General features: G+C 37.4%; 1 protein-coding gene across 4 annotated transcripts in view; it reads right to left on the bottom strand.

The window, feature by feature from the left end:
• Positions 1-25,675, bottom strand: part of CREB5 (cAMP responsive element binding protein 5) — a 593,699-nt gene that overhangs the window by 31,263 nt on the left and 536,761 nt on the right. For all 4 annotated transcript variants that reach the window (XM_082257535.1, XM_082257536.1, XM_082257537.1 and 1 more), the window contains one exon: positions 9,498-9,824. In XM_082257535.1, coding sequence (XP_082113661.1) covers positions 9,498-9,824 — 327 coding nt within the window. The remainder of the gene's footprint in view (positions 1-9,497; positions 9,825-25,675) is intronic.

The raw sequence follows: 25,675 nt of genomic DNA, 5'->3' as shown, positions 1-25,675 counted from the left end.
TTGTGTCTAAATATATAAATTCAATAATTTGCTGGTATTGTGCAGTTCTAATTGAAGACGTATTTCCCTCTGTTATACAGTTATACAGGTCTGAGCACATGGAAAACTTTCAAAAGCATGGCTACTGTCACCTCAATTATTCTTGACAGGGAGCCTCTGGTAAGGGAAATTTTAAATGGAGCTTTTTGATTGACTAAGCTCACAGAGATCAAAATCTAAAAACAGCCTAAGGGCATGTGTGGACAGACTTTGGGGCTATATCGATGGGCAAATGCAACTTGCTTTTGACATCAGTTTGAGATGTTCTAGATTTGAATGTCCCAAGATTGGCTAGCCACACTATATTCAGCACTCAGAAAACATATAATTCTCTGTTATGTATTTATTTATTTTTTAATGAAACCTCTGCTCGGTTTTTTAATCCTAATTCAGCAGCCCTACAGGTGTTCAAATAGAGAGATATTAAGCACTTGCTTACAGAATATACATGCCAAAGGTAATTGACAGCCACATTTGGCCTATTTTTATCTGGGTAGGTATTACTAGCATAGATGTTATCTGGTATTTGTGGTCAAGCTAATGCTAAAGTGTATCTAAATTCAAAACATTTTATTTCTCCAAAGTGAGGTAAATTATCTCTTAGTTGACATCAAAACAAGTGCCCAATCTGGAATATGGCTTCTATTTCTATTCCATGGCAGCTCAAAATTTTGGATTTTCTCTCACAGTGACAATAGACGGCAGGGCAAATAAAGAGAATCTCACAGCAATACAGACATCAATAAGGACTTAACAGAGGTACTAACCATTCATTGCACTATCCAAAACAAAGTATTTGAGATCTTTTGTTTGATATAATAAAATCCCAAATAATTGAGCAAATAGTTTTAGACCTTAATGCTCTTGTGGTCTGAGGCTTCGGCTGCCAGCTAGCATCGGAGAGAATCAAAGCACAATATTTAGATTTTTTTTAATTACTTAACCCTCTTTTGGGTAATTAGTGTAGCAGAACAGAAGGGGAGGGGGGAAACAGTGCCTGCTTAGAGGAGTCAATAAATATGTAGCTCAAATGGCACACACCCTTCATCTGTAGGTACCCATATATAAGGTGATACGCTGGGTGGAATCAAGGTGATAGCTTATGCAGTTATCTCAGAATCCACCCCCTAAAAAATGAATAATTAATTAACAAATAATTCACAATTTCTAGGTATTTATGGGTTTTTTGGTCCATAAAGGGGGAGTGTTTTGTGGTGCATTCACTGGTTGGAGATATAGGGGGATGGGTATTTTTGATCATAGATAGGTGGAATAGTGTAGTATAATTGTGGTCAAATATTTGGGAAGGGAACACGGTAAATAGTATGGAATTGGGGCGATAGCTTATGCAGTTATCTCGGGATCCACCACAATCAATAATTAATAAATACACAATGCACAATTTTTTTAGGTATTTATGGATTAAATTTATATGTAATTTTGAATGTTTTGTCTTGTAATGTTTTTTATTTTTTTTTCTAAAGAAAGATGTATAAAAAGATTTTAAAACAAACAAGATGATACACTGGATCAAGTATGATTATCACAAGACACCAACAGATCTTCTCATATATTTTTGGTCAACCAATCTTGGGAAAAAAATGACTATTTTTGGGGTACCATTGGTGTACATAACACCATCAGAAATCTAATTTCTTGCTTGTATGATTTCTCCATTGCTTCTCCCTGAGCAGAGGTTTGCTCTGAAATACAAGTAAATTATCAGACATTCACAGCAGCAGGAGTTGAATATTTGAGGACATTCTCTCTAAAGTTGGCCATATCATTTTATTTATTTATTTTTTTTGTTCAGCCTTCCTCCATCCACACAAATGAGGTGGATGGAGGAATCCCCCAGCTGGGACATCATATTTTGACAACTGCACCCACCAGTGGTTGGCTGCATCTATTAAATAAGAACATATTTACAACATATCCCTTCAACAGAAGCCGATCAAACACTCTACTTCTGATTAGTGAGGACAGCTACACACTGATCCATTTTTGGCTGGTGCCTGCTGAACCAACTGAAATTGAATCAGTGTTTTAACAGCTTAGGGATCATCCTCGACTAAAGAGATGCAGACACTGCAGCATTTATCACAACAACAGTGAGATTGCATCAGGTGGTTATCATGTAGGCAGACATCCTCATTCAAAAATCAGTTTGAGATAGGATATGGGGTAACAGTTTCTTCAAAACCTGTTGTATATTTCTGCAAAAACATTTGCTAACATCCTTGCAATGTGTATAATTCACTTAGAGGGGATTTTTTTTAATCCACAAAATGTGTGCTTCACTTTAAGAAATGGAGTTCTGCCAGTGGGAAGAAGTCGGCTTTCCTAAAATCAATACCGATTGACTGATCTAAGACTGCAGTGCACAGTAACACTCAGCCAATGGCCCTAGCCTTCCTCAAAATGTGTGATTTTTTACTTTCCTGCCAGAAGTGGACACTTTTACATCTTTGAAAAAAAGGTTAATGCTGGCACTACCATACATGCAACAGTGGAGTTAAAACATATAAATGCAAATTAAAACACTAGTACTACAATTATATAAATAAAAAGCACTACTGCCTATCATCACCTCTAAACTGCTTTTTCTCTCCACTTAAATACATGTCTGTTGGACAGTCTGTTTAGCTGAAATCCGCACCTGTAACTGCTGTTCAGATTTTTATCTTTATTCGTAATGAGCTCTGCAAATGAATAGGCTCAAACAGCAAATTTGAACATTTCAGCGAGGTTGTCACATAAAAGACAGTCTGTTAATTTGTACATAGAGTGCAGCAGAAATTTCTTGAGACTTCAGAAGTCTGTAATTTATGTGTCTGCAGCCTTGTTTGTAACACATCTGCTGTCTGACTAGAACTTTAGCCAAAAAAAAGTTTTCCTACTTAATGTATTTACTACACAGATGAACATTTATGAGGTTGATTTAAACACTTTTTTTTTTAACACATATAGAAGGCCATAGTACCAGACAAGTGCACCCTAGACCTGAGGAGCTACATCTAAAAATGCTCTTCTGTTTCCCTGCAATGGTTACTTAAGGGAAAATAAAGTAATTGGGGTTGTAATTGCTGTCTCTTGACGTCAAAAATTGGAAATAATAATTAAATCAGTTTTTGGCTGAAAACTATTGTTTTCTTTTTGAAAGATGGTACATATGTTTTTGAACACTGTACCAGATTCACATTTTACCTACTGTTTTATCGTTCACAGTGGTAAGCCATTGATTGATTTATACTCTCTATACAGTTTAAGCTGGCCATAAACTAGTAGATTTAGTAGACTAGAAGAATTAGGAACAAATTTATATACAAACATTTGTATGAAAATTCTGATCAGTGCACGCCATGTCATTCGAAAGTAATTCAACATTTTATTTGATTATACAATTTGATTTAGAATAAATGGACTTTCCCAAACAAAAACCACTTTCAGTGTAAGAAACAAATGTACCTCCTGCTCTTTCTTATTTTCTTGTCACTCCGATTGAAAAATTTGACCCAACTACCCATTAAAAAATAGATCAAATGTTCTGAAAATTTACATTTTCAAATTAAACTCTACTTGTGCATGGCCAGCTTAAGCTTGTCAAAAGGAAAAGTTAAACCCCAGTATTCACTGATAAGATAAAATTCTCTGTAAAAGTGCTGTTATGAAAAAATGCTTTTCTTCTAGCATGATGTCCCTGCTGTTCAAAGATTCAACTAACCAAGAATCTGGAATTGCAGCAGCAAAGGAGTTAAGTAGCAAAACTCTTCATAATGAGAGAAGGTTTCTGGAGAGCCCAGAATTTTGTTGCTTGCAGGCTCCTTATGCAATATTAAAATGTCCCAGAAAAAGCATACCTATAGAAAAGTTAAATGCAAATACCTACCTTTCCTGTGACCATGCTGTTGAGCTTCTCTCTGATCTTTAGAAATTATCTCTTGAATTCCACTGGCAAACCGACACTTTTGGAAATGTTGATATCCTGGGTCCTCTGCAGCTCTACCTGCTTCCTCCCACTGACTCCCACCTATTACAAGATACAGTGGCTGGGGACTAAGGAGATCCAAACTCCAAGAAGTGTTGGTTTCCTAGGGATTTCAGGGGATAATTTTTCAGGACCACATCAGAGTTTAGCAGCATGGGCAGCAAGCAATTTGCCATGCAGATGAGGCAGTTTATCTGACATTTACCCTTTTAATGCAAAGCATATTTTTAAATTAGTATTAGAACACAGTGAGGGTGATTTACTAAAGAAAAAGAGGCTGTTTACTTTGCTAAGTGAATCTTTATTTAGGTTCCTAAATAAGGTGAAGATGTGTTCTCGAAAACCATCCAAACGTATGTTAGCAAAAATCCTGGGGTTTGTTTTTTTTTTTTTTTTTATTTCTCTTGCACACGATTAAGTATTTACAGTGAACCTGAGAAATGATCCCCTGAAATTTACAGTGAACCTGAGAAATGATCCCCTGATAGTGGAAACTGACGCTATCGCTGGGTCCCCCTGAAAGTCTACCACTCATTGCAAAAGCCTACAGAGTTCCACACTCCAGGAAGTGTTGGTTTCCCTGTAGACTTCAGACCATTTCTGGGGATCAAACTTGAGTTCAGCAGCGCAAGAAGTAGGAAAGGCATTTACATTTATCTTTTACAGGTATGCCTTTTCAGGGACATTTTTTCATATAGCAATGAGGTTGCTTTAAGGATAGGGAGTGAAGGAAGGTAAGTATATGCTGCTGGAAAAAGGAGAATTAAAATTACCTTTCTGCTTTGCCTGCATGGACAAAGCATAGTTTGCTTTAACTTAGTAATCCACAGAAACCAAGCAGACATTTACTTTGTAGACAAGACAGTTTATCTGACATTTACTTTTATTTTTATCTGAGCAAAATGATTTTTAAAATATTATTAGGACACAGTGAAGTTGATTTAATAAATGAGTAAGGGTTGTTCACTTTAATTTCCCTTGCACATGATTAGGCATTTAAAGTGAATACATATTTATCCTATTTACTAAGTTAAGTGGGCATTTGCTTTGCAAAGTGTAAAGTCTCCACTCCCTTAGTAAATCAAGCCCATCTGGGTTTTATTGTGCTACTATACATTTTATTGGGCAGGGTAAAAAACATTTTATTGTTTCCACCTATTCATTTAATCAATGCAATGAATAGGTGGAATCAATAAACTGAATACAAAACATGTGTGAAAAAAATTGGAAAATATATTTACCTTATCCCTGTCTTCTGCCCACTGTGTCTAAGTGATGTTACAATGCTTTCAGTGAGACTCTGAGAATGCTGAGTATTCCAGATCTCCGAAGAAGGTGTTCCTACATTGTACTAGAGTATCTTCTTTTGATATATAGAATACTCAGGGTTCCAGTATCTCGCCAGAAGGACTGTGACATCACCCTCTCCAGTGCTGAATCTTGGATAACAATATGCCAGATAGTGGTACAAACCAGACAGGGAATTAATCTTTTCTTGACCTATTCAAGATTTATAGATATATAAATATAGAAAAAAGTGGGTAATCCATTGGCAATATTTTACACCACAACTATAGGACTGTGATCGTGGACTGGGGTAAAAAATGTTGTGGGGGATGTCACCATCTCTTAGTCACTTAGAGATAATAAGCGTACGTGATTCATTCCACTGGTACTCAACCAAAACGGAAAAAAAATAAAGTTCAGTTGTTTTTTAATGTCTTATATAGTTAAAATGCTCAATAGTAAAAAAAATGAACAAATATAATATAAGAGGCCAACTACTATGGGGTGTAAGCGGCTGTAAGATGTACAAATAACTTGGTAAGGTCTGTCACTAATCATGTTTAGTTTTAATTTTTTAATTTCCACTGACTGCAAATAGACATGTCCTTGAAGCACACACCTGTGTAACACTGTGGCTTTATACATGCTACTCAAAAGCTAAAGAGCTCTTGAAAGGAATTTGAAAGTTAAAAATGATTATTTTTCAGGCAAACTTCAAGTTTTAGTTTGTAACATGCTGTGTATATCAGGAGTTATTTTAGCCTTTCTTTATTTTCAGGGACAACTAACATAGTGCTCCCCATATAAAAATAAGCCACTTTATTTACATATTGAAAACAATATACACATACAGCCAGTGTTAATTAAATTAGATTAAAAAAAAAAAACAAAAAAAAACCAAAGTAAAAGATAAGCACTATTTTTGCATATTAGGGACAAATATATATGCAGTAAAAAAATATTTTAGTGCTTTGCATAGGTATAAAAAAAAAAAACAGAAAAGAAAAACACAAAAACAAATATAGTAATTTAGTACTTAGCTAAGCTTCATATAAGCTATAATCAATATAAATTAAATTTAAGTTTTATTGATTTGCTCTATACCACAAACTTAACACTGATACAAAGTATTTTGCACAGATGTTTGCTTAGCTATTCATACCTGGAAGAACTACATGTTGCTCATTTGTCTATGCTATATTGCTCTAGCTATGTCACAAAGATTCAAAACTGTGACTGAACAGTTATTTTCAAATATTGTCATAGATTCTCAATAGAATTGAGGTCTGGGCTTTGATTGTACCATCCTAAAACATTTAAAGATGTTCTAAAGGCTAAAAAATCCCTACTAACTGTTCCCTGTACCCCCCTTCTCAAAACACTTACCTGCACTGTCAGCGGTCCACCACTGTGCCTGGCTTCAAGTCTTTTCCCTTTTCTTTCTTTTCTCACAGGAGATTCAGGCAGCAGCAAGAGCCATTGGCCCCTGTTGCTGTCCAGTCAAATTCTGTTAGGAGGGAGCAAGGGCTGAGCCATGCTGTTTGTGTCTATGGACCTACACAGCCTGGCTCGGGAGCATGCCCGCACAGTTGACCCCTCAGCATACTGCTTGTTGAGGGGGCACTCAGAGGAGAAGCAGAGGAGAGAGCGCTGGCGGGGGACTCCAGAAGAGGAGGTAAGGGGCTGCTCTGTGCAACACCATTGCACAGAGCAGGTAAGTATAACATCTTTTTTTATTTTAAGGCTTTACAATTATTTTAAGCGATTTGGCGGTTTGATCGGGTTTATTGTCCTGATGACTGTCTATCTATACATTTATTAAAGTTGCATTATTTTTACCTGCTGCATGCATTGTTGTTTAAGCTGCAAAAATGGTATCATTACGATAAGTATATCAAAAGCTGCATTTTTTAAGGAAAAGTAGAGACCCATTTTTACAAAAAATGCCCTGCTGTCTTAGGCCCCGGAAATGACTATTTAGAAACAAAAGAACTGTATACTAAAATCAATACTTTTCCCGGAAAAGAAGAGACCTGTTTCTAAAAGATATTTTAGAGTTCAGGAGCTGAGTATGTACATTCACAGAGGAACTTTTTGTTAAAAAACAAAATAGAAGTGTTTTGACAAAATATGTTACTGTTTCCATCCCAGGAACTATGGCCCGTTTTTACAAAGTAACTATGGCATATTTTTATATTACTGTTTAGTGCCAAGAACTGGCATTTTATTTCCAGATCATAGGCGTGTGCAAGTGTGTGCCAAGGCACACCCTAATAATCCAATGTGGCACAGATTCCCGCTTTTTAGACCCCTGATATTTCACCAAAGCCCCTTAACAGGGCTCCTAAAAAAATTGTAAAAAAAATAAATAAATAAAATTGTAAAAAATAATAAAAAATCAATCAACCAAAATAAAAACTACTGACACTCTCCACTGGCCTACTGACACCAGTCTCTGACCTTAGGACACTGTTCACTTCTCTACTGACACTGTCAGTATATATACACATGCACACACACATATGTGTTTGAGCTTTGGGGTGCACACCCTAATGCAATAGACTGGGTACACCTGTGTTCCAGACTAAAAGTGCTTCTTGCTGTTATAGTCCCAGGTACTGACAGTCTAATTTAACACTATAAACAGAACTTTTCTGAGAAAAAAAAAAGCTCGCTTTTGTCTAACTACCTAAGGGTTGACATCTATTTCCACAATTAGGTTAAGAAAACTGCCAAACATGATTTGTGAAACAAAATTAAGCTTTTTTTGCTAAAACACCTGTCCGGATGCAAGAACTAGCAACCCATTTCCATAAGGACGAATTTTCCTAGTACTATTTAAGAAACAATTAGGCCCTGCTTGTGTAAGTATCTTGCTTTTCAGAGTGGGGTTGGTTTACTAAAACTGGAGAGTGAAAAATCTGGTGCAGCTGTACATGGTAGTCAATCAGCTTCTAACATCAGCTTGTTCAACTAAGCTTTGACAAAAGAACCTAGTTTCTATGCAGAGCTGCACTTCCCAGTTTTAGTAAATCAACCCCAGTATTCTAATTGTCAAATGCTTATCATTGCTACCTATGATGACATTAAACAAAAGTGTAGCTATGGCGAAGGTAAAGACAAAGCCCCCTTCACACCGACTCCAACTACCCAAAGTAGTGCTGAAGGTATTGGCAGAATACAGTATCTGCAGTACAAGAGAGCTGTTCTCTCTAAAAATATACTGTATATTAAAAAATACATCCTATTACCCTTAAAGTGGTATTAAACCCAAAACCAAAAATGTATAATATTGCATCTTAGCAATCAATAAATGTGATGGCTGCATTAGTATTCTTTTCTTTTGCTTTTTTACCTCTATTTTCACCTGGTGATCTGAATAGTTACACATCTCCGGTATTAGTGAGACAAAACTCTGGAGGAATGAGAATGAGAGACACAGCAGACAGCAACATTGGGGGGAGAGTAGTGTTAAATATATTAGCATATTTAAATAAACTAACAAATTGAGCTCACACCTAATAAAAAGTTACAGCAAACATTTTTTTTCCTTTTGGGATAAAGGTTTTGCATCAATCAATAAAAGCTGACCATTTTAATCACCCATTTCAGTGTTAGGTGTTTTTTATCATCTATGCAAACTGATACATTCTGCTGGAAACCTGGAGAGCCTGTGCTTTTGATCAACAGATAAAAATCGAAGAAACAAAGTCTAAAAAAGGAAACTAATGCAGCCATCACATCTAAGAATTGGGAAGCTGCGACATAATAACAGTTTGCTTTTGGGTTCAATACAGCTTCATGCCATGCTCCCCCCCCCCCCCAAAAAAAAAAAAAAACAAAAAAACATTTTATATAACAGCTCAGTAAGAGTATTCCATAGATTAATTTTGTTTTTAACAGTTTATCAATTTTTTTGGGTTAATGTTTATTATTTTTTTTCTATTTTCAAAAAATTTCAAGATGTCCAAAAAACTGTTGAGTACGCGATTCACTCAACTTCACAGTCACCATCCACAAAAAAAAATATTTATTTTACCCAGGAGCCCTGTTTTATTACAAATTTCAATTTCCACCAAATATTGGATAAAGACACAGAAGGACAAACCCTAACATAAAGCAAATTCTTCAGATATATATGAAAAGTACATAAAGAATTATATTAGATACAATTGGAACCTACCTGTGCTTGTCCACCACTGTGCAGGGGAGCATGTGGCGATGTCTGATGATGTGATGGATGTGGGTGCAGATGTGAATGGGAGTGGTGGTGCGGATGACCTTGTTGGTGATGGGGCTGGGAGTGAGGATGATGTGTTGGGTGCTGGTGCTGCTGATGAGAATACGGATGATGTTGTGACAAGTTCTGATGCTGATGTGGATGTGAGTGCATATGATGATGTGGTGTCTGTTCCTGTCGGGAGTTCATCATGTCCATCATATGTCCCATAGAGTTCATATTCCCATTAGATATGGTTCCAGGATGATGGGATAAAGCCGCCTTTAATCTCTAGAAAAAAAAATATATACTATAAAAATTGTAACATATACCATAAAAACAACATATATGTACTGTTTAGATTATTATTAAGACTTTACAAGAAAAATTAAGACACTGACCTGTGCATTAGAAGCATAGGCGTGCGCACAGGGTGTGCCGGGTGTGCCTGGGCACACCCTAATCACCTAGGGCACATTAGCATTATCGCTCTGTTTGCCAGTGAGGAGATGGGAAAGATCTCCCTCGGACCTGCTCTGCCATAAGAGAAGTGCCACACACTTCTATTTCACTTTGCCAGCAGGGAGAGTAATGTATCGGGGCCATGTACATGTAGGCAAACACATGCATGTGTATTTAAACTTTGGGGTGCACACCCTAATGCAATAGGCTGCGCACACCTATGATTAGAAGCAATACATATAAAATCTTTTTTTAGTGTGAGTAATGCAAATGAACAGATAAGAAAACGTAAACAGTAAAATAACAAAAACATGCTTTTATAACAAAGCAGTGAAGAAACAAAAAGAAATGATCCATAATAAATAATGAGATTTTAATCTACTGTAGTCAGATTCGCAAAATAACTTTTGCTCTGTAGTGACATATTTTAGGCAATAGGAGAAAATTCTCAGTTAAAGTGATTTTTTACATGTTTAAATTTGTTTTTTTTCTTTTTTTAAGCTGTGCAGTGCATTTTATGAAATGCTAATTAACAGAAAGCAGATTGGTTTTACGGGGTTCCCTGTCCTTAGTAGAAGCAATGCCTCCAGGACTAATATAAAATGTGATTATAGGAATAGGGGAGCAGCAAAGGGCTTCCCAGCTTTTTCTGTGCTGAATACTGACAAGAAGGACCTTAGATGCAAATAAGCAAAAAGCCTGAGCAGCTAAAAACAAGTTTTGGTGAAAAATAGGAACCTATCATGCGGCAATATATAGTACTACATGCACCTCCATTATGTCCTTGCACAGTCACTGTGCCTTCACTTTTCTTTACCACACTTAACTAAGATAGTAGCCTAAAAAATCCCATAAATGAAGGTACCTATTTTTAACAAGCCAATGGAAAACCACATTGTGTTCTTTGCATATTCTGCACATAACAAAAAACAGCAAAATCCTGTGGACAACCTTACCAATAAAACTTGACACCAAAATATAAAAGCAGGCAAAAAAAGTGCCCATATGTATCTTTATTAATCTTTTAGAGTACCCTAAAATGGCAAAGGTTGGAGCTCTGCCATGCCCCTCACACTGTTTTGAACCTCTCTAATGATTAGAATCTAATGAATTGCATTGTGAGGGGGTGGTGGAGGTTCCCGGAGGTTCAGGTCAGAACATGAAGATTATTTGCCCCAGGCTTTGAGACTGCTGGAGCATTCTAGAAGACTGATAATGGTATATGCACGGTAGGCAGCAATAGGTGTATGCTGTAATATTCTACTGTCAGCTTTTGTTGTTAGGTTTAACCATTTTTTTTTAAGGAGTTTGGTAATTCTCGGAAGTCATATAATTTGACTGCGTTTTGTATGAATCCTCCACACTGTAGGTTGATTAGAAATCAATGTTTGAGTTCACTGGATGTAAGGGTGGCAAGCAGTGCACAAATTAGGATTGATTTACTAAAGGCAAAAAGGCTGTTCACTTTGCAAGGGAAGTTGCACATTGAAATTTCCAGTAGAACTTAGTGAATGAAGTGAAGTTCTACAGACTTTCATCATCCAATCGTGTATAAGCAAAACTATTATTTTTTTTAAATTTTCCTTGCACATGACTTGGCATCCTTCGAACATTGAAACTTCAAAACATCCACTAAGGTCTGGGGCATATTCCCTTTGAAAAGTGCAATTTCCCTGCAAAGTGGACAGTCTTTTTCCCTTTAGTAAATCAACTACGTTGATTCATGGAGTTAGGTGGGTAGAATGTTGATTTGACTTCTGATCAGTTTCATTTATTGTATCAGAAAATTGTTGGATGAATATTATACATTTTACCTTGAGAGCCTCAAAGCCTGGTGGGACATAAATTGGCAAAAGTTGGAGCTCTGCCATGCCCCTCACATCGCTAAGTTCACTATTTTGAACCTTAGATCATTGAATCAGAAAATTGTTGGATAAATATTATTTATCAGAAGCTCAAACGGAACATGTATTGAAATCACATTTCACTAAGCACATCACTCTCTTCCTTCCTTATTGTTTTAAAAATTACAGTAAGGTTACATTTTCATGACAAAAGCATATTTTTTTCTGAAATTTACAGCATCATTCACTATGTTGACGATAATTGCATCAGCATATTGTAGCAGTCCACTGAAAACGCTGTAATCCAGTTGGCCATGTAGATTTTTTTAGGAGGTGGGAAATCATCTGCTAAAGCAGGCAACATACATAAGGTTTATCTTAGATGTGACTGTTCCTTTCAAATACAATTGTAAAATTGTTTTCCATCTTTTAAACCAGACTCTTTAATTATTAACATATTAATTTGTTGAAAAGACTACACTATTTTACTGACAAAAATATTATACTACAAACTAGTTCTGCTAGTAGATAACTGCAGGGAAACACCACATATATTACACCCTGATCATATAAATGTGTCTGTAGCATCAGATCTATCCATTTTAATGATCTTAGGGCTCTATTCCTATGTCATATTATGAACAGAGATGTACATATTTTGTCTGAACCAGAAATTAACCTGGATTTGGCAGATTCTTAGGTACTCAGATACTTGAACATCTTACTTAATCATCCTGGCAAGCCAACTAACTCCCTCTCCTTCCCCCAACCCCCTCCAATATAAAGTGAGTTGGTAAAGGGATCTTTTGGATCCCTTTCCAACTTATTTCTTTAAGTTTTGTCTCCGACTTGCTATATTACAGACTTCCTGCCCTTACTCTCTGACTGCAGGGAGTAACCATTATAAACGCTTTATTTAAAATAACAGCATTGGGAATTCCTAATTACATCACTTAACCAAAAGGAAGTATTAAAACTGCAATGCTTTCGATATGTTAAGTGAAATTATGAATGACAGCATCAGAACCTTACCCTATACTTCTTCACTCTGTATTTTAATATAATAGTGCACTTCTATGTATGCCATAACCCCAGTATAACCACTGGAACATAATCACGTACATGTACGCAAATCTGCGGCAAGTGAAATAAGGCATTATTATAAAAAATAACCAACCAAACAAACAAATAAAAGATAACACCATTTTAAACTATGTAAAGAAAATGCAAACAATTTTCTCAATTCTTCCTTGCTACAAGAACTAAACACAAGCTACATTCTACTGAAAGTGGACAGAAATTAATTTCCTTGTTCAAAATTGTTATTAGGAAAATTAACAAACAAGTTATAGGGCCTACAAATAGAAAAACATACACATGGTAGTTCTGTGCAAGTATGACAAGATTACAATAAACACAATAATGAGAATCAAGTCCTTTTAGACAATCGGTGGTGCACACATCACAACGTACAGCCCAAACTCTTGGTATGAGACAAGAAACAATTTAAGGATACTAACTGTAGGAACATAGAAATCTAAACTAGGCATCACTAGGCATCATAGGCATCACTTATACAGTAAAACGTTGGATTGAGAGTAACTTGGTTTGAGAGCGTTTTGCAAGACAAGCAAAATTTTAAAATACATTTTGACTTGATAAATAAGCGATGTCTTGATATACAAATAGGGTCATGTCACAACTGAGTTTAAAAGTTAAGAGATGCACCTCTAAGTGTAGCAATACAGTTAAATTTAATGAAAGTACAACATTTAGCAACATGGTTGATGATTAAAACAGGCACATCTAAGTATGTAGGCATCCGGGGTAAAGCTGTCCACATAGACCAGGGGTGGCGAACACGCGGCTCTCGAGCCGCATGCGGCTCCCGGCCAAACTGAATGCGGCTCTTTGGTTATCATTATTATTTGGTATACTGTGGCTCTAGTAGTCTTTGCCAAGTTTGGATGCTGCGGGACCTCTGAGGAGAGATCTCCAAGCGCGTAGTCCCGCCCCCAGGCTGCGACATCACGTCTCCCATCTCCCAACACGGCACGGGCCAGAGAGCGTGGGGACCCGTGTGTCTCCCTCCCGCCTCAGCTGCCTGTCACGTGTCTGAGTGACTGACGAGAGCTCAGCTCAGCCGAGACAGCCGCCGGCTGACATCTTCCCCTGCGCATATCAACAGCAGCAGGTGAGGAGGGGGGTCTCTGATGGGGGACATTTATGTGTGTGGGGGTCTCTGATGGGGGACATTTATGTGTGTGGGGGTCTCTGATAAGGACATTATTGTGCAGGGGTCTCTGATGGGGGACATTTATGTGTGTGGGGGTCTCTGATGGGGGACATTTATGTGTGTGGGGGTCTCTGATAAGGACATTATTGTGCAGGGGTCTCTGATGGGGGACATTTATGTGTGTGGGGGTCTCTGATGGGGGACATTTATGTGTGTGGGGGTCTCTGATAAGGACATTATTGTGCAGGGGTCTCTGATGGGGGACATTTATGTGTGTGGGGGTCTCTGATGGGGGACATTTATGTGTGTGGGGGTCTCTGATGGGGGACATTTATGTGTGTGGGGGTCTCTGATAAGGACATTATTGTGCAGAGGTCTCTGATGGGGGACATTTATGTGTGTGGGGGTCTCTGATGGGGGACATTTATGTGTGTGGGGGTCTCTGATAAGGACATTATTGTGCAGGGGTCTCTGATGGGGGTCATTTATGTGTGTGGGGGTCTCTGATGGGGGACATTTATGTGTGTGGGGGTCTCTGATGGGGGACATTTATGTGTGTTTGTCTGTTTTGGCAGGTCACTGCGTGGTGTGGCTCTCTGACTCTCACAGTTTAAAATTTTGGCTCCTTTTGTCGAACTTGTTCGCCACCCCTGACATAGACCATCCTCCACACCACCATCAACGTCATCCCTTCCACACTGCGCTCCACGAGCTCTTCAAGTCTTCAAGGGTAGTCTTCCCAGTCATGTCTGCAGACTGACAGTGGTGAGAGCTAGCTATGGGGAGGATGGCCTATGTAGACAGCTTTACCCCGAATGCTTGCATTCTTAGATGTGCCTCTTTTAGTCATCAACCATATGAGCTGCTAAATGTTGAATCTTCATTAAATGTAAACATATTGCTACACTTAGAGGTGCCTCTCTTCTCTTTTATACTCTGTAGCTCCTGTTGGATTTATATTTCCCTTGTGGAGGCGCCATTTGTGGATAGACATTTTATGATTACACAACACATCACATTGCCATAATCTTTTTATATGGACTATAAACTGAAGGACTTATGAATAAATGGTTGTGGAATGAATCGTCTGAGTTTCCATTGTTTCTTATGAGGAAATTCACTTAGATATAAGAGTGCTTTGGATTACAAGCATGTTTCCAGAACGAATTATGCTCGCAATCCAAGGTTTTACTGTATTTTGATGGTGCAACCAGTAGAGAATAAAGGGAGTATTAGGATTGGGGCAGGAGCCCTCAGAAAAGGAGCAAAGCACAATATAATAAAGAAACTATTGATGGCTTGGAAGCTGAGCTAGTGTCATGAACTACCAAGGGAACGTGGGGGCTCAGTTTTAGGGAAATTACCACCTTTGATAAGATATTAGTCAACATGACACATAATTTATCATATCCAAGCCCAAGGTTAGGGACTTTAAGAGAGTAGAAAGGAAGAGAAGGTAGAAGGAAATAGAGGGAAATAGTAGACACAATAGTTAGATACCATGGCATGAGGACCAACTCATCCAAGTCCGAAGGTAGGTGGTGAAATTATTTTCAATATTAGCGTAATAGATTTATAATAAAAATGTTTAGAAATCACAATAAAAAGTTTAGCCATTAAAGACAAGTGTGTCATGTTCTATGCAATGTAAATAAAAACATGGTAGTGGGGCAGTATAATTCATCACTCCTATGTAGCTGATAAAGGCTTTGCTTTAAAAATAATAAAAAAAGTCAAAAATATTTGAATACACAATCAAACTTGTAATACTGTATGTGGCTTGCCAGTTAGTAATATAGTTCAATTGCTATAATGATCTCTATTAACAAACTTTTAAGGTTGACTTTTGCAAATCAATATAAGAGCCACAAATTCTCCAAATCAGGAAACTGTTTTGTTTTTCATAATGTGTTGTGACTGTAGATGGAGCCTCTTATGTGATCTGACCAAGTATAAAGTTACATGTTTACAATAACTGCAAATATATTTGCTTACTACAATCTGCACTAAACCGTTTTCCTTAATCATTTTGCTGTGCTCTTTTTTTTTTTTTAATGCTTCATGTAATGGCAGCTTCAGCAATTCAATCAGGAGATTTATTACTCAATGCTAAAATCTAGTGAGGGAGTCACAGCAATCTATCCACAATAAACTGGAGAGCCCCTTAATGAGATGACTACTGTACTTGCATTCTAAACAGTCTGTGTTTATAAAACGTAACCTGAATGTGAACTGGGGGCCTGGAAAATCCTAATCTGTAAAGTGACTGATTGCTGATCTCTCAACATGCTCCATATGTTCAATATTATGTAAAAATAATGACCTCAAATTGCATTGATACACTCTGCCAAAATATAAAAGCCTTGTGTTGCTTTTCAGCATAATTATAGAGGTAAGATATTCTCTTTTGTAATATTAAATTACTTTAACTACCAGCGTTGGAGACCACCATACCTGCCAACACATGAAATGACCATAGAGGGACACATTAAGATCTGTGTATAGTTGTATTAGTAAGTATGTGTCTCAGCTGCCTTTACAATACATATTAAGTTAAGATGCAGTTTACTACTCAAAGCCATATACACCTCAAAAGCAATAAAGCTTACAAAAAAGAAAAGAGTGGATTATATGACATTATAGTTGTTGGCTAGCTAGCGCTTTAACAAAACAATAGAGGAGTTTACTTATTGTTATGAACAATTCCACAGGTTATCGTGAGGAAACTAAATGAACCAAAAACCTTTCCACAGAAATACTTTGAACTTCAGCACTGACATATTAAAAACAGAACATGTTTAAATCATCACTTCAACCACAAATCTGAAAAATCAGCAGTTAATTCTTCATTCTTCAAGGTGGAAATCTGCTAACTGTTCTTTTATACCTATGTGGCAAGCCAAGCATTCAGTGCATCTGGTTCATAGGAAATATGTAGCATAAAACTATCAAGAAAGTTAAAAAAAGAAGAAATATATCAAGAAAGATGGAACATACAGGGAATAATCACTGAATGCACTAAGATTAAAGTATGTCTAACAATATGTTTTCATTTTAGATAGAGTAGGGAATAGTTAAAGCAACTGTCAAGTTTTTGACGTGTCCCAATGAAGCTATTTCCCTTTACTTCCTTCACCAGAGACATAAAAAAAGGGAGATTAAATCTTTAAAAGTGAGCTAAACTCCATCAGCTATCACCAGAGCAAGTGTCTCCCTTGGAATATTTTTTCTCTATTTGTTTTCTGAAAACAGCTCAAGGTTTTGGATTTCCCATCACTTTCAGTCTCTGTTTACAATGACCACTAGGACAATAAGAAAGAAAGAAAGACTGAATCCCCTAAAGGGGACATAAGTAGCAGTTGAAACCTAGCAGGGGGACTACTCCCACTACTCTATTGAAAATCAAAAAAAAGAAGTTTTTGCCATAAGACATACTTACAAATTCTCACAAATTTTGAGAAAACAGCTAGGCAACATAAATGTAAACAACAGCACAAACACTTGTTAGTTGGTAGTTTGTGAAACAAGAAAACACTCCACCTCAAGGATTGCACAAGCTATCCAAGCCTATAGATGGAGAGGAATCAGAGTAACCAGAAAAAATGGTCTTTGAGGGAGAAAAATGTCATCTAACAGAAACTTCTGTAGAGGAATACAGAAGGTCTTAACAGGTTAGAAGATCCCCTCCATGAATGTTAGTTGGGCACTTAGGTTTTCTGATCCTTGATGATGCAATGGAGTGCTACGCGTTGATTGGTTAGCACCAGTGGTTTTATTGTTCAAGCTTCCAGCATGTAATTTTTTTATTAGTAAATACCTGGTTAATCATGCTATTTACATGGGCTTGCTTATTGTTGGTGGCAACACTCTTACACCTGACCCTCTGGCTATTGCGTTGCCATGGTCAGTGCATTTGCTACATCAGTTCCCCAAGAGGTAGCTTTTCACATCGTCCTTTTTTGTCTGAGATCTGCCCCACATGACTCTTTTCATCAGCCTGAAGGAGGGTTCCGGCAAAGGGGCATCTGCATCTGCTCCCACTCCCCTGTTCTCTGCCCCCATAACCATCTGTGAGTGCTTGAGAGGTGGCTTCAGCTTTAATGATTGATAGAGACAAACTGCCCAAGTAACACACACTGCTAAAGCTTGAGGGGTGGATCTCAAGTGGGGTTAGTGTGATTAGAACATGCTCTTACAAGGAGCATCACTGCCAGTCTTATATCAGAATTAGAATAAAATATCAACTTCCAGGAGAAACTACAGTATTTTTTGGCGAATAACACGCACAAGCGTATAACACGCACCTTCACTTTAAGAGGGAAGTTTTAGAAACAAAACATTTTAAATATTTAAAAATAACAGTACACTGCCCCTTTCATTAAACAGCCCCCTATACATTGCACAGTTCCCCCCATGCACACTACATGCCCCCTTTTATTACAAAGCCCCCTTTACATTGCACAGCCCCCCTGCACTCCCAGGAGACCCCCAGTCTCCTGGGACAGCCCTGACAGCGTACTCTAAAGTAAAACTAAAATCACTGCCAGACCCTTTCCATAGATACTTCCTACAATGTGTCACTGTTATTGTTGTAAACCGATGCCTCTAAATACCTCAGTAGCTCCGTTCTTTCATGGCCGGTCATGTGACTGCTCTTCTCTAACGTTCAATGGCCGGTCATGTGACCGCTCTCCTCCACCAATCTGAAGCTACACTCAGAGGAGGAGGAGTGGGAGGAGGAGAGCAGCCAGCAAGAAGGAAGCTACCAAGGTATTTAGAGGCTGCGTTTTTAAATGACAGTGATATATTATGTAGTAAGGATCTATAAAAAGGGCTGGCAGTGATTTTTTTCTTAACTGCAGAGTACGCTGGCAGGGCTGTTCTAGGGCCAGGAGAGACGGAGCGGACCGCCCGATCCCTGCCCCCCCCCCCCTCGTTGGAAAAAAAATATCGGCGTATAACACGCACCCACAGTTTGCACTATATTTTCAGGGGAAAAAAGTGCGTGTTATACGCCGATAAATACGGTACTTAATGTCACATGAATGTGAAATATAGCAGCAAAAATTGTATTTAGGAACATTTTTTTTACATGTGCTAGAGATTATTGCTTCTAATGTTCGATTTCCTGATGTTCCATATGAAGTTGCTTCAACAGGTTTAGTGACACTTTTAGTACCTAAACAACTTTATATAAAGGATCCTCTAAACTCTTAAGTCCCACTTCACTTTATTATCAGGTTACCTAGTTACTTCAGCAACTCAAATCCTGGTACCAACTGTGGATTCAAGTTTGCTGGTGCTGGTATACTGTACTGTACCAGCCATTAAGCCATTTACAAACTATGATGTACCATTTACAAACTATGATATAACCATATGAAAATTAAGAGGCACAGAGATATAATGTCTAAAAGAGGTATAGTTAAATAGATCAGTTGATGTACATATCTTTAACAGTTATGGCCATATTTCTAATGCATTCCTAAAGAAAAATCTCAACTCTATGGTGTCCTTTACTAATCCTACTTGCTGAAATTCCAACAAGTGCATCTTCTATTGCAATGAATGGTACTTAATGTTACACATAAACATAACACATATAAGAAGAACAGAGGTGTCAACAGCCTATTTGTGGTCCTATTCCAAATTTCTTCTAAGCTAAGAAATAAACAAAACGGTTATTTTACTACATAAGACATGTTGTCAAATGCTAAAGTGGTGCAGGGCTTCATGTAATGACAATAGAATGATATCTGAAATAAACAGCCATGTCAACATGTATTAAATTCTAGAATACCAAGAATAACACAGAAAGAAAAACTAACGTGCAGCTGGTTTCAGTCAAAGGGGGGTGATTTGAATTAGGACTGTGTAGCATAGAAACTCCCAATTCTCTCTCCCCAGTGGAAGGGTGGTCCAGCTGACTTGGATCTAAATTGTGTTAAAAAATTTTCCTATCTACCTCTCCCAGTCCCGATAGTGCTACAGCCACTCAGCTGCAATCTATTCTTTATCCTTTTGTAAACCAGATGAGAGAGTATACTCTGAATTATTTGGTGACAAAATGCATGCCAACAGATTAGAAATGGTATACTTCTCCAAATCTGTTTTGAAAAAATAAACCTACTTAACACACTTTTTTTATTTCCTACATTTTTTTAATAAGCACCAAAAAAATCTTTGTAAATGTGCAATAACAGCAGCCCTTGACATGCAGAGGATTGATTGATAAATGGCATACACCGAACACCTGCTCAGACAATAGGCATCATTTACTAAAGGAGTACAGGCTAAAATGTGAATGTTCAGTTTTCAAACTGAATGTTAGTAAAAAAGTTGAACCTGTAACTTTCCTCACATATGAATGGGTATTCAAAGTGAACCCAGGTTCACCTTGCTTACCAGCATTCACATTGTCAAGTATAACTGCCTCTACTCCAAGCCTATAGTACATAAACCCATATGACAAGCCAGAAGTCAGCTGAAAAATTGTAACATTCTTAAACAAATATGGTGTGAGTCGGGGATGGGATGACCTCAAGGGGGATGACCAGGGCAGAGGGTTGGATGGGGTAAACATGGCATAATGGTTCATATGAACATTGCCATGACCTACAGAACACCCAGATTTGTAGAATACATTGGAAAACCTACTCTGACAACCACATTTAGTCAATGACAGCACATGGTTGTTAGTTAATTAGGTACAAATCAAGTAACATAATTCCAGAAATATCTGTTATTCTTTGCACCACAAAAGAGGAACTGCTCATTTTTACGGAATTTACATTATTGGTAGCTATGTATCTATACCTCTCTTATATAATTGTATATTCATTTTACTAAAACTCAAATGATACAGGTTTCACGCATATAAGTAATATTACTTATTACATTTTGCAAACATTTTTACTAAAATAAATAAATAAATAAATACATATATATATATATATATATATATATATATATATATATATATATATATATATATATATATATGTAAAATATTAAACTAACCACAAAACAGCCAAACTGTTTCAGCACTGATAGCAGATGCCATTTTAAAAAAATATGTTGCAGCTCCAACAAATACTGTAATATAATATATTTAAAAAAAAAAAAAAGAATATTATAATAATAAAATTATAAATGGGTTGATACTGATCATTAAATGCAATTACAAAACTCTTAAAGCAGTTTCATTTTGTGAAATCAATTGCTTTCTTTGTTTATAACTTGCAAAACCCATCAAGGATAAAGTAAACTGTTTGCATTTAGCGTACTAGCAAGGGAATTGACTTTATTTGTTTTAATTGTAAAAATCTGTTTTATTTAAGTGAGAAGAAAAAAATATGTGGTGATGTAGAGAGTGAATGTGCTTTGGTTTATTTCAAGTCACGCTGGGACTATATGAAAAAGTGATAGATTACATTTTTTATGTCTGCTTTCTTGGCTCATACTGTGTGTAATTTGTAGGTTTATATTTTGAAAAAAAATGTAATAAAATCTTTAAAAAAAGACACTGAGTTACTTGCATCACATTGAATTGGCAAGAAATAAATGTAATGTATTCCTTGCCTTGACAATGCTAAAGCAGAAGAGAAAATAATGTCCCCAGTTAAATGGTACATTCCATAAAAAGCTAAATTTCACCTCCTGGAATTTTCAATCTCTCCAGTTCCTTTTTGATTGGTGGGGAAGCTAATGGTTTCCTAATACAACACTTTAGTTAGCAACACAAAACATAACAAAACACTAGCACCGGTGAAATCCCATTTCAGGCAGTAATCCAGAATGAGAATGAAAAAATTTCTAAATCTAGACACCAGTCATTTAAACACAGCCACACACGCTTTCAATAATCTACTGGGTTGACCTTCATGTCTATTGATTTGCAACAATATTCATGTTATTTAAAAGGAGTCAACACTTTCTGCAGCACCAAAATAAAGATGTCCCCTGTACTATGGCTGCATACAAACTGGCCGTATGTGTATGTGTGTGTCCAGAACTCCACAGAAACGCCGACCCTGGATATGCACTGTGTCCAGGGTTGGTCAGAGGTTCTATTCGCATGGAACTGCTCAGATGATGCAAACAGTGATGGTCATTGATTTGTCAGTGCCAATCTAACAGTTGCCAATGACAGGTGTTGCTGGTTGTACACAGAGTGTGCAGGCAGTGTTTTGTACCACCGGCAAGAATCTGCTGATTCTTACCTGCTCTTGTGTGGCCACGTGAATGTAGCCTTTCTCATATTGATATGCTTCTTGTGAGCTGGTTGTTACCTGCAAAAGGCTGCTACTAGGCCAAATGTAGGTTCTTATATGGCTTCCATTAAAAAAAAAATACATTTAATTATATATATGCATCTATTTCCCAAAGAGAACCTTTGGATATGAGGCTGAGCACATGCACTCAACATCTTTGGTCGACCATGGCGAGGCCTGTTCTGAGTGAAACCTGTCCTGTTAAACCGCTGTATGGTCGTGGTCACCGTGCTGCAGCTTAGTTTCAAGGTCTTGGCAATCTTCTTATAGCCTAGGCCATCTTTATGTAGAGCAACAATTCTTTTTTCAGATTCTCAGAGAGTTCTTTGCCATGAGGTGCCATGTTGAACTTCCAGTGACCAGTTATTAGAGAGGGAGAGTGATAACACCAAATTTAACACACATGCTCCCCATTCACACCTGAGACCTTGTAGCATTAACCAGTCACATGACACTGGAGAGGGGAAATGGCTAATTTGGCCCAATTTGGACATTTTGACTTAGGGGTGTACTTTTGTTGCCAGCGGTTTAGACATTAATGGCTGTGTGTTGAGTTATTTTGAGGGGACAGCAAATGTACACTGTTATACAAGCTCACTACTTTACATTGTAGCAAAGTGTCATATCTCCAGTGTTGTAACATGAAAATATATAATAATATATTTACAAAAATTTGAGGGTTGTACTCAATGTGAGATACTGTGAGATAATGTGAGATAATGTGTGTATTTTATATTTGCCTGGCCTTTACCCTTAACCTTGTATATAAAGTATTAGTTTTGGATAGAATGGGGAAAGGACAGAACCCCTTTGCAACTCTTTTTATTGTTTTCTGTGTCCCCACTGGGGAGATTCACTCTCTACTTTTGACCACTGCTACTAAGACAGAAAGTAAAGGAAAGTCCATAATTTTGAGATGTCATTAGAAAATGGATAAAAATTTTAATGCTGAAGAAGCTGCAAGGATGAGTAATAAAATGTCCTTTATCATTACATAGCTATCCCATATGAATGTGATTAGCCACTTTTAAACAGTTTTTATTAGTCCTGTCCATAATAATGAAAGAAAATATAAAGCGACTACACTTTTCTTTTATTACAACTATTACCTGAATCTATCTTTATCCCATGATAGAACTGTATGGAAGGGGAGGTAAGCAGTGCTCTAGGCCATTTATAAAGAGTATACTGACAGAAGTAGACTGGAGCGCAATGATCTCAGTCTATTGCTGTTTATCGTCTACTTAGAGGTAAGAGCAGGAAGGTTGCAAGGCTGTATTGCCTAACTGCAGCAGAAAAAAAATGAGGTCGCCAATCTAGCTCTGCTGTCTGGCAGGGTTGTGTAAATTTAAGGACTGGCAGGACAAAACTGCAAATCCTTTGACAGGCAAAACTGCTCCCATATGTGTATTTCAACTTTGTATTTAGCTATTTACCTAAACTACTGCCCTACGTCTAATAGTTCCAGCATACTAATGCTTACAGAGCACCAATACTGTATATCCTAATGGCTTTCTCCCAAAACTAGATTTGATTAACAGGTGTGGGTGAAGGCAAAATCTAAAACTACAGAAGCAGGCATGTATGATCAAATTTTCAGTCTGCTGCATTCATGTTGCAATTGCTAACATTGTTACTGGTAAAACATCATTATTAGTTATATTTGGTTTTATTTTCAGCATGCAGCGGATTAAATTAAAAAAGATTAAGAAATGCACTTTTTTTTACTTGTGCTTGAATCTTCATTGGATTTGCATCATTTTCAGTATAATTTAGGCGCTGTTTACTGTAAAACAATATTTTTTACTATGCATAATAACACAACTGTTGTGAAAGTATAGCTAAGGTCAAACATGGTTTGCTTATACAGTACATTAAGTTGTGCAAATACATGAACCTAAAAAGGATACCCTGGTGCTAAATACTTGTGAATACAGATGTAGAAAACGGTAATTAAAAGGAGATTGCTAATGTGCACGTCAAGTTTATTATAAATCCTGCAAGAAAAGGCTGACAGCTGCTTGGCATACATTAAGATAGACCATGAGAACGCAGACAGTAGAGAAATGACCTGAAAGAAACAAATCCCAGGGGTTTACTTTGTCCTAAGGACATGGACAAAAAATGTAATGACACCAAACAGAGAATACAATGGAACTTTCTACTATCTAACTATAAACTAGCTTATTTTTTACATTAAAGTTAAGTTAGATTTTCTGTTTAAAATGATATAGAGTTTTAATTGTATAAACAGTGGTAGAATGAACACATATTGAATTAGCTGCAGAAGCTTTCACTAAAGTAACAAATCTCTAATAAATTTCAAGTCAAACTGGAAACTCTGTTAGAATAAAATGGAGCTCCACATTAAGAGGGTGTTCCACTTGTTTTCTCCCTCCCTCCTCCACTGCCACATTTAGCACTTTTTTGGGAGTTGGGGGCGTGTCAAAACCAGATACCTGCTCCCACTTCCGGCTCAGATTGCCACAGCGATCTTGGCCAGAAGTTTGTCCCCCTCTGCTTCCCCCCGCAGTCTTCTGGGACACATCACAGGTCCCAGAAGACTATGGACCATTTACAAGGTGCAGCTCGCACATGCGCAGTAAAACCGGCTGTGAAGCTGCAAGGCTGCACTTCCTGCTTCCCTTACTTGCTATGCTGGCGCCTGCACCCAAAACCAATTGAAGAATCTGTTCAGGTAAGGACATCGCTGGATCCCTGGACAGGTAAGTGTCCTTACATTAAAAGTCAGCAGCTACAGTATTTGTAGCTGCTGACTTTTAATTTTTGGTGGAGAGCCTGGAGCTTCTAATAAGCTGCAGCTATGAAATCAGGCAACAGCTTGTACCTGCGTATATCTCCATCAGGTGCTCTACAAGTCCACAATATGGTTTCTTGGTTTACAACATGCTGGAGCTTATTTAAGCCTCCATTGCAAGACATAATGCAATTCAGATTCCTATCATTGATAAATGCATTGCATTGTGGGATGCCTGTTGCAGGAACTAGTTGCTATCTTATTTCACAATGATAGCTTACTTTAAAAGTGTTTCTGATGAAAAAGATGTATTTGGGAATGACTTTGTGTTATGAAAATGCAGAGCAAAGAAATGGATCTTCTTTAATTATCCCTCCTCCACTTCCCAATAGAGCTTGTAAGACTGAGGATAGATTCCCCTGTGTAAGCTCCAGGTCCCTCCAGTCCATGTGATGATGCTGGGCCAATCATCCAGCTCAAATGTGCACATATACAGTATGTGATATTATTTTTCAATGCATAGGGCGGCACAGTGGTGTAGTGGTTAGCACTTTCACCTAGCAGGAAGA

This window comes from Pelophylax lessonae (genome assembly GCF_965119305.1).
Source record: "Pelophylax lessonae genome assembly, chromosome: 5".
NCBI classification, from domain to species: Eukaryota; Metazoa; Chordata; class Amphibia; order Anura; family Ranidae; genus Pelophylax; species Pelophylax lessonae.
Note: the sequence above shows the minus strand (reverse complement) of the source record. Positions and strands in the feature narration are given on the sequence as shown.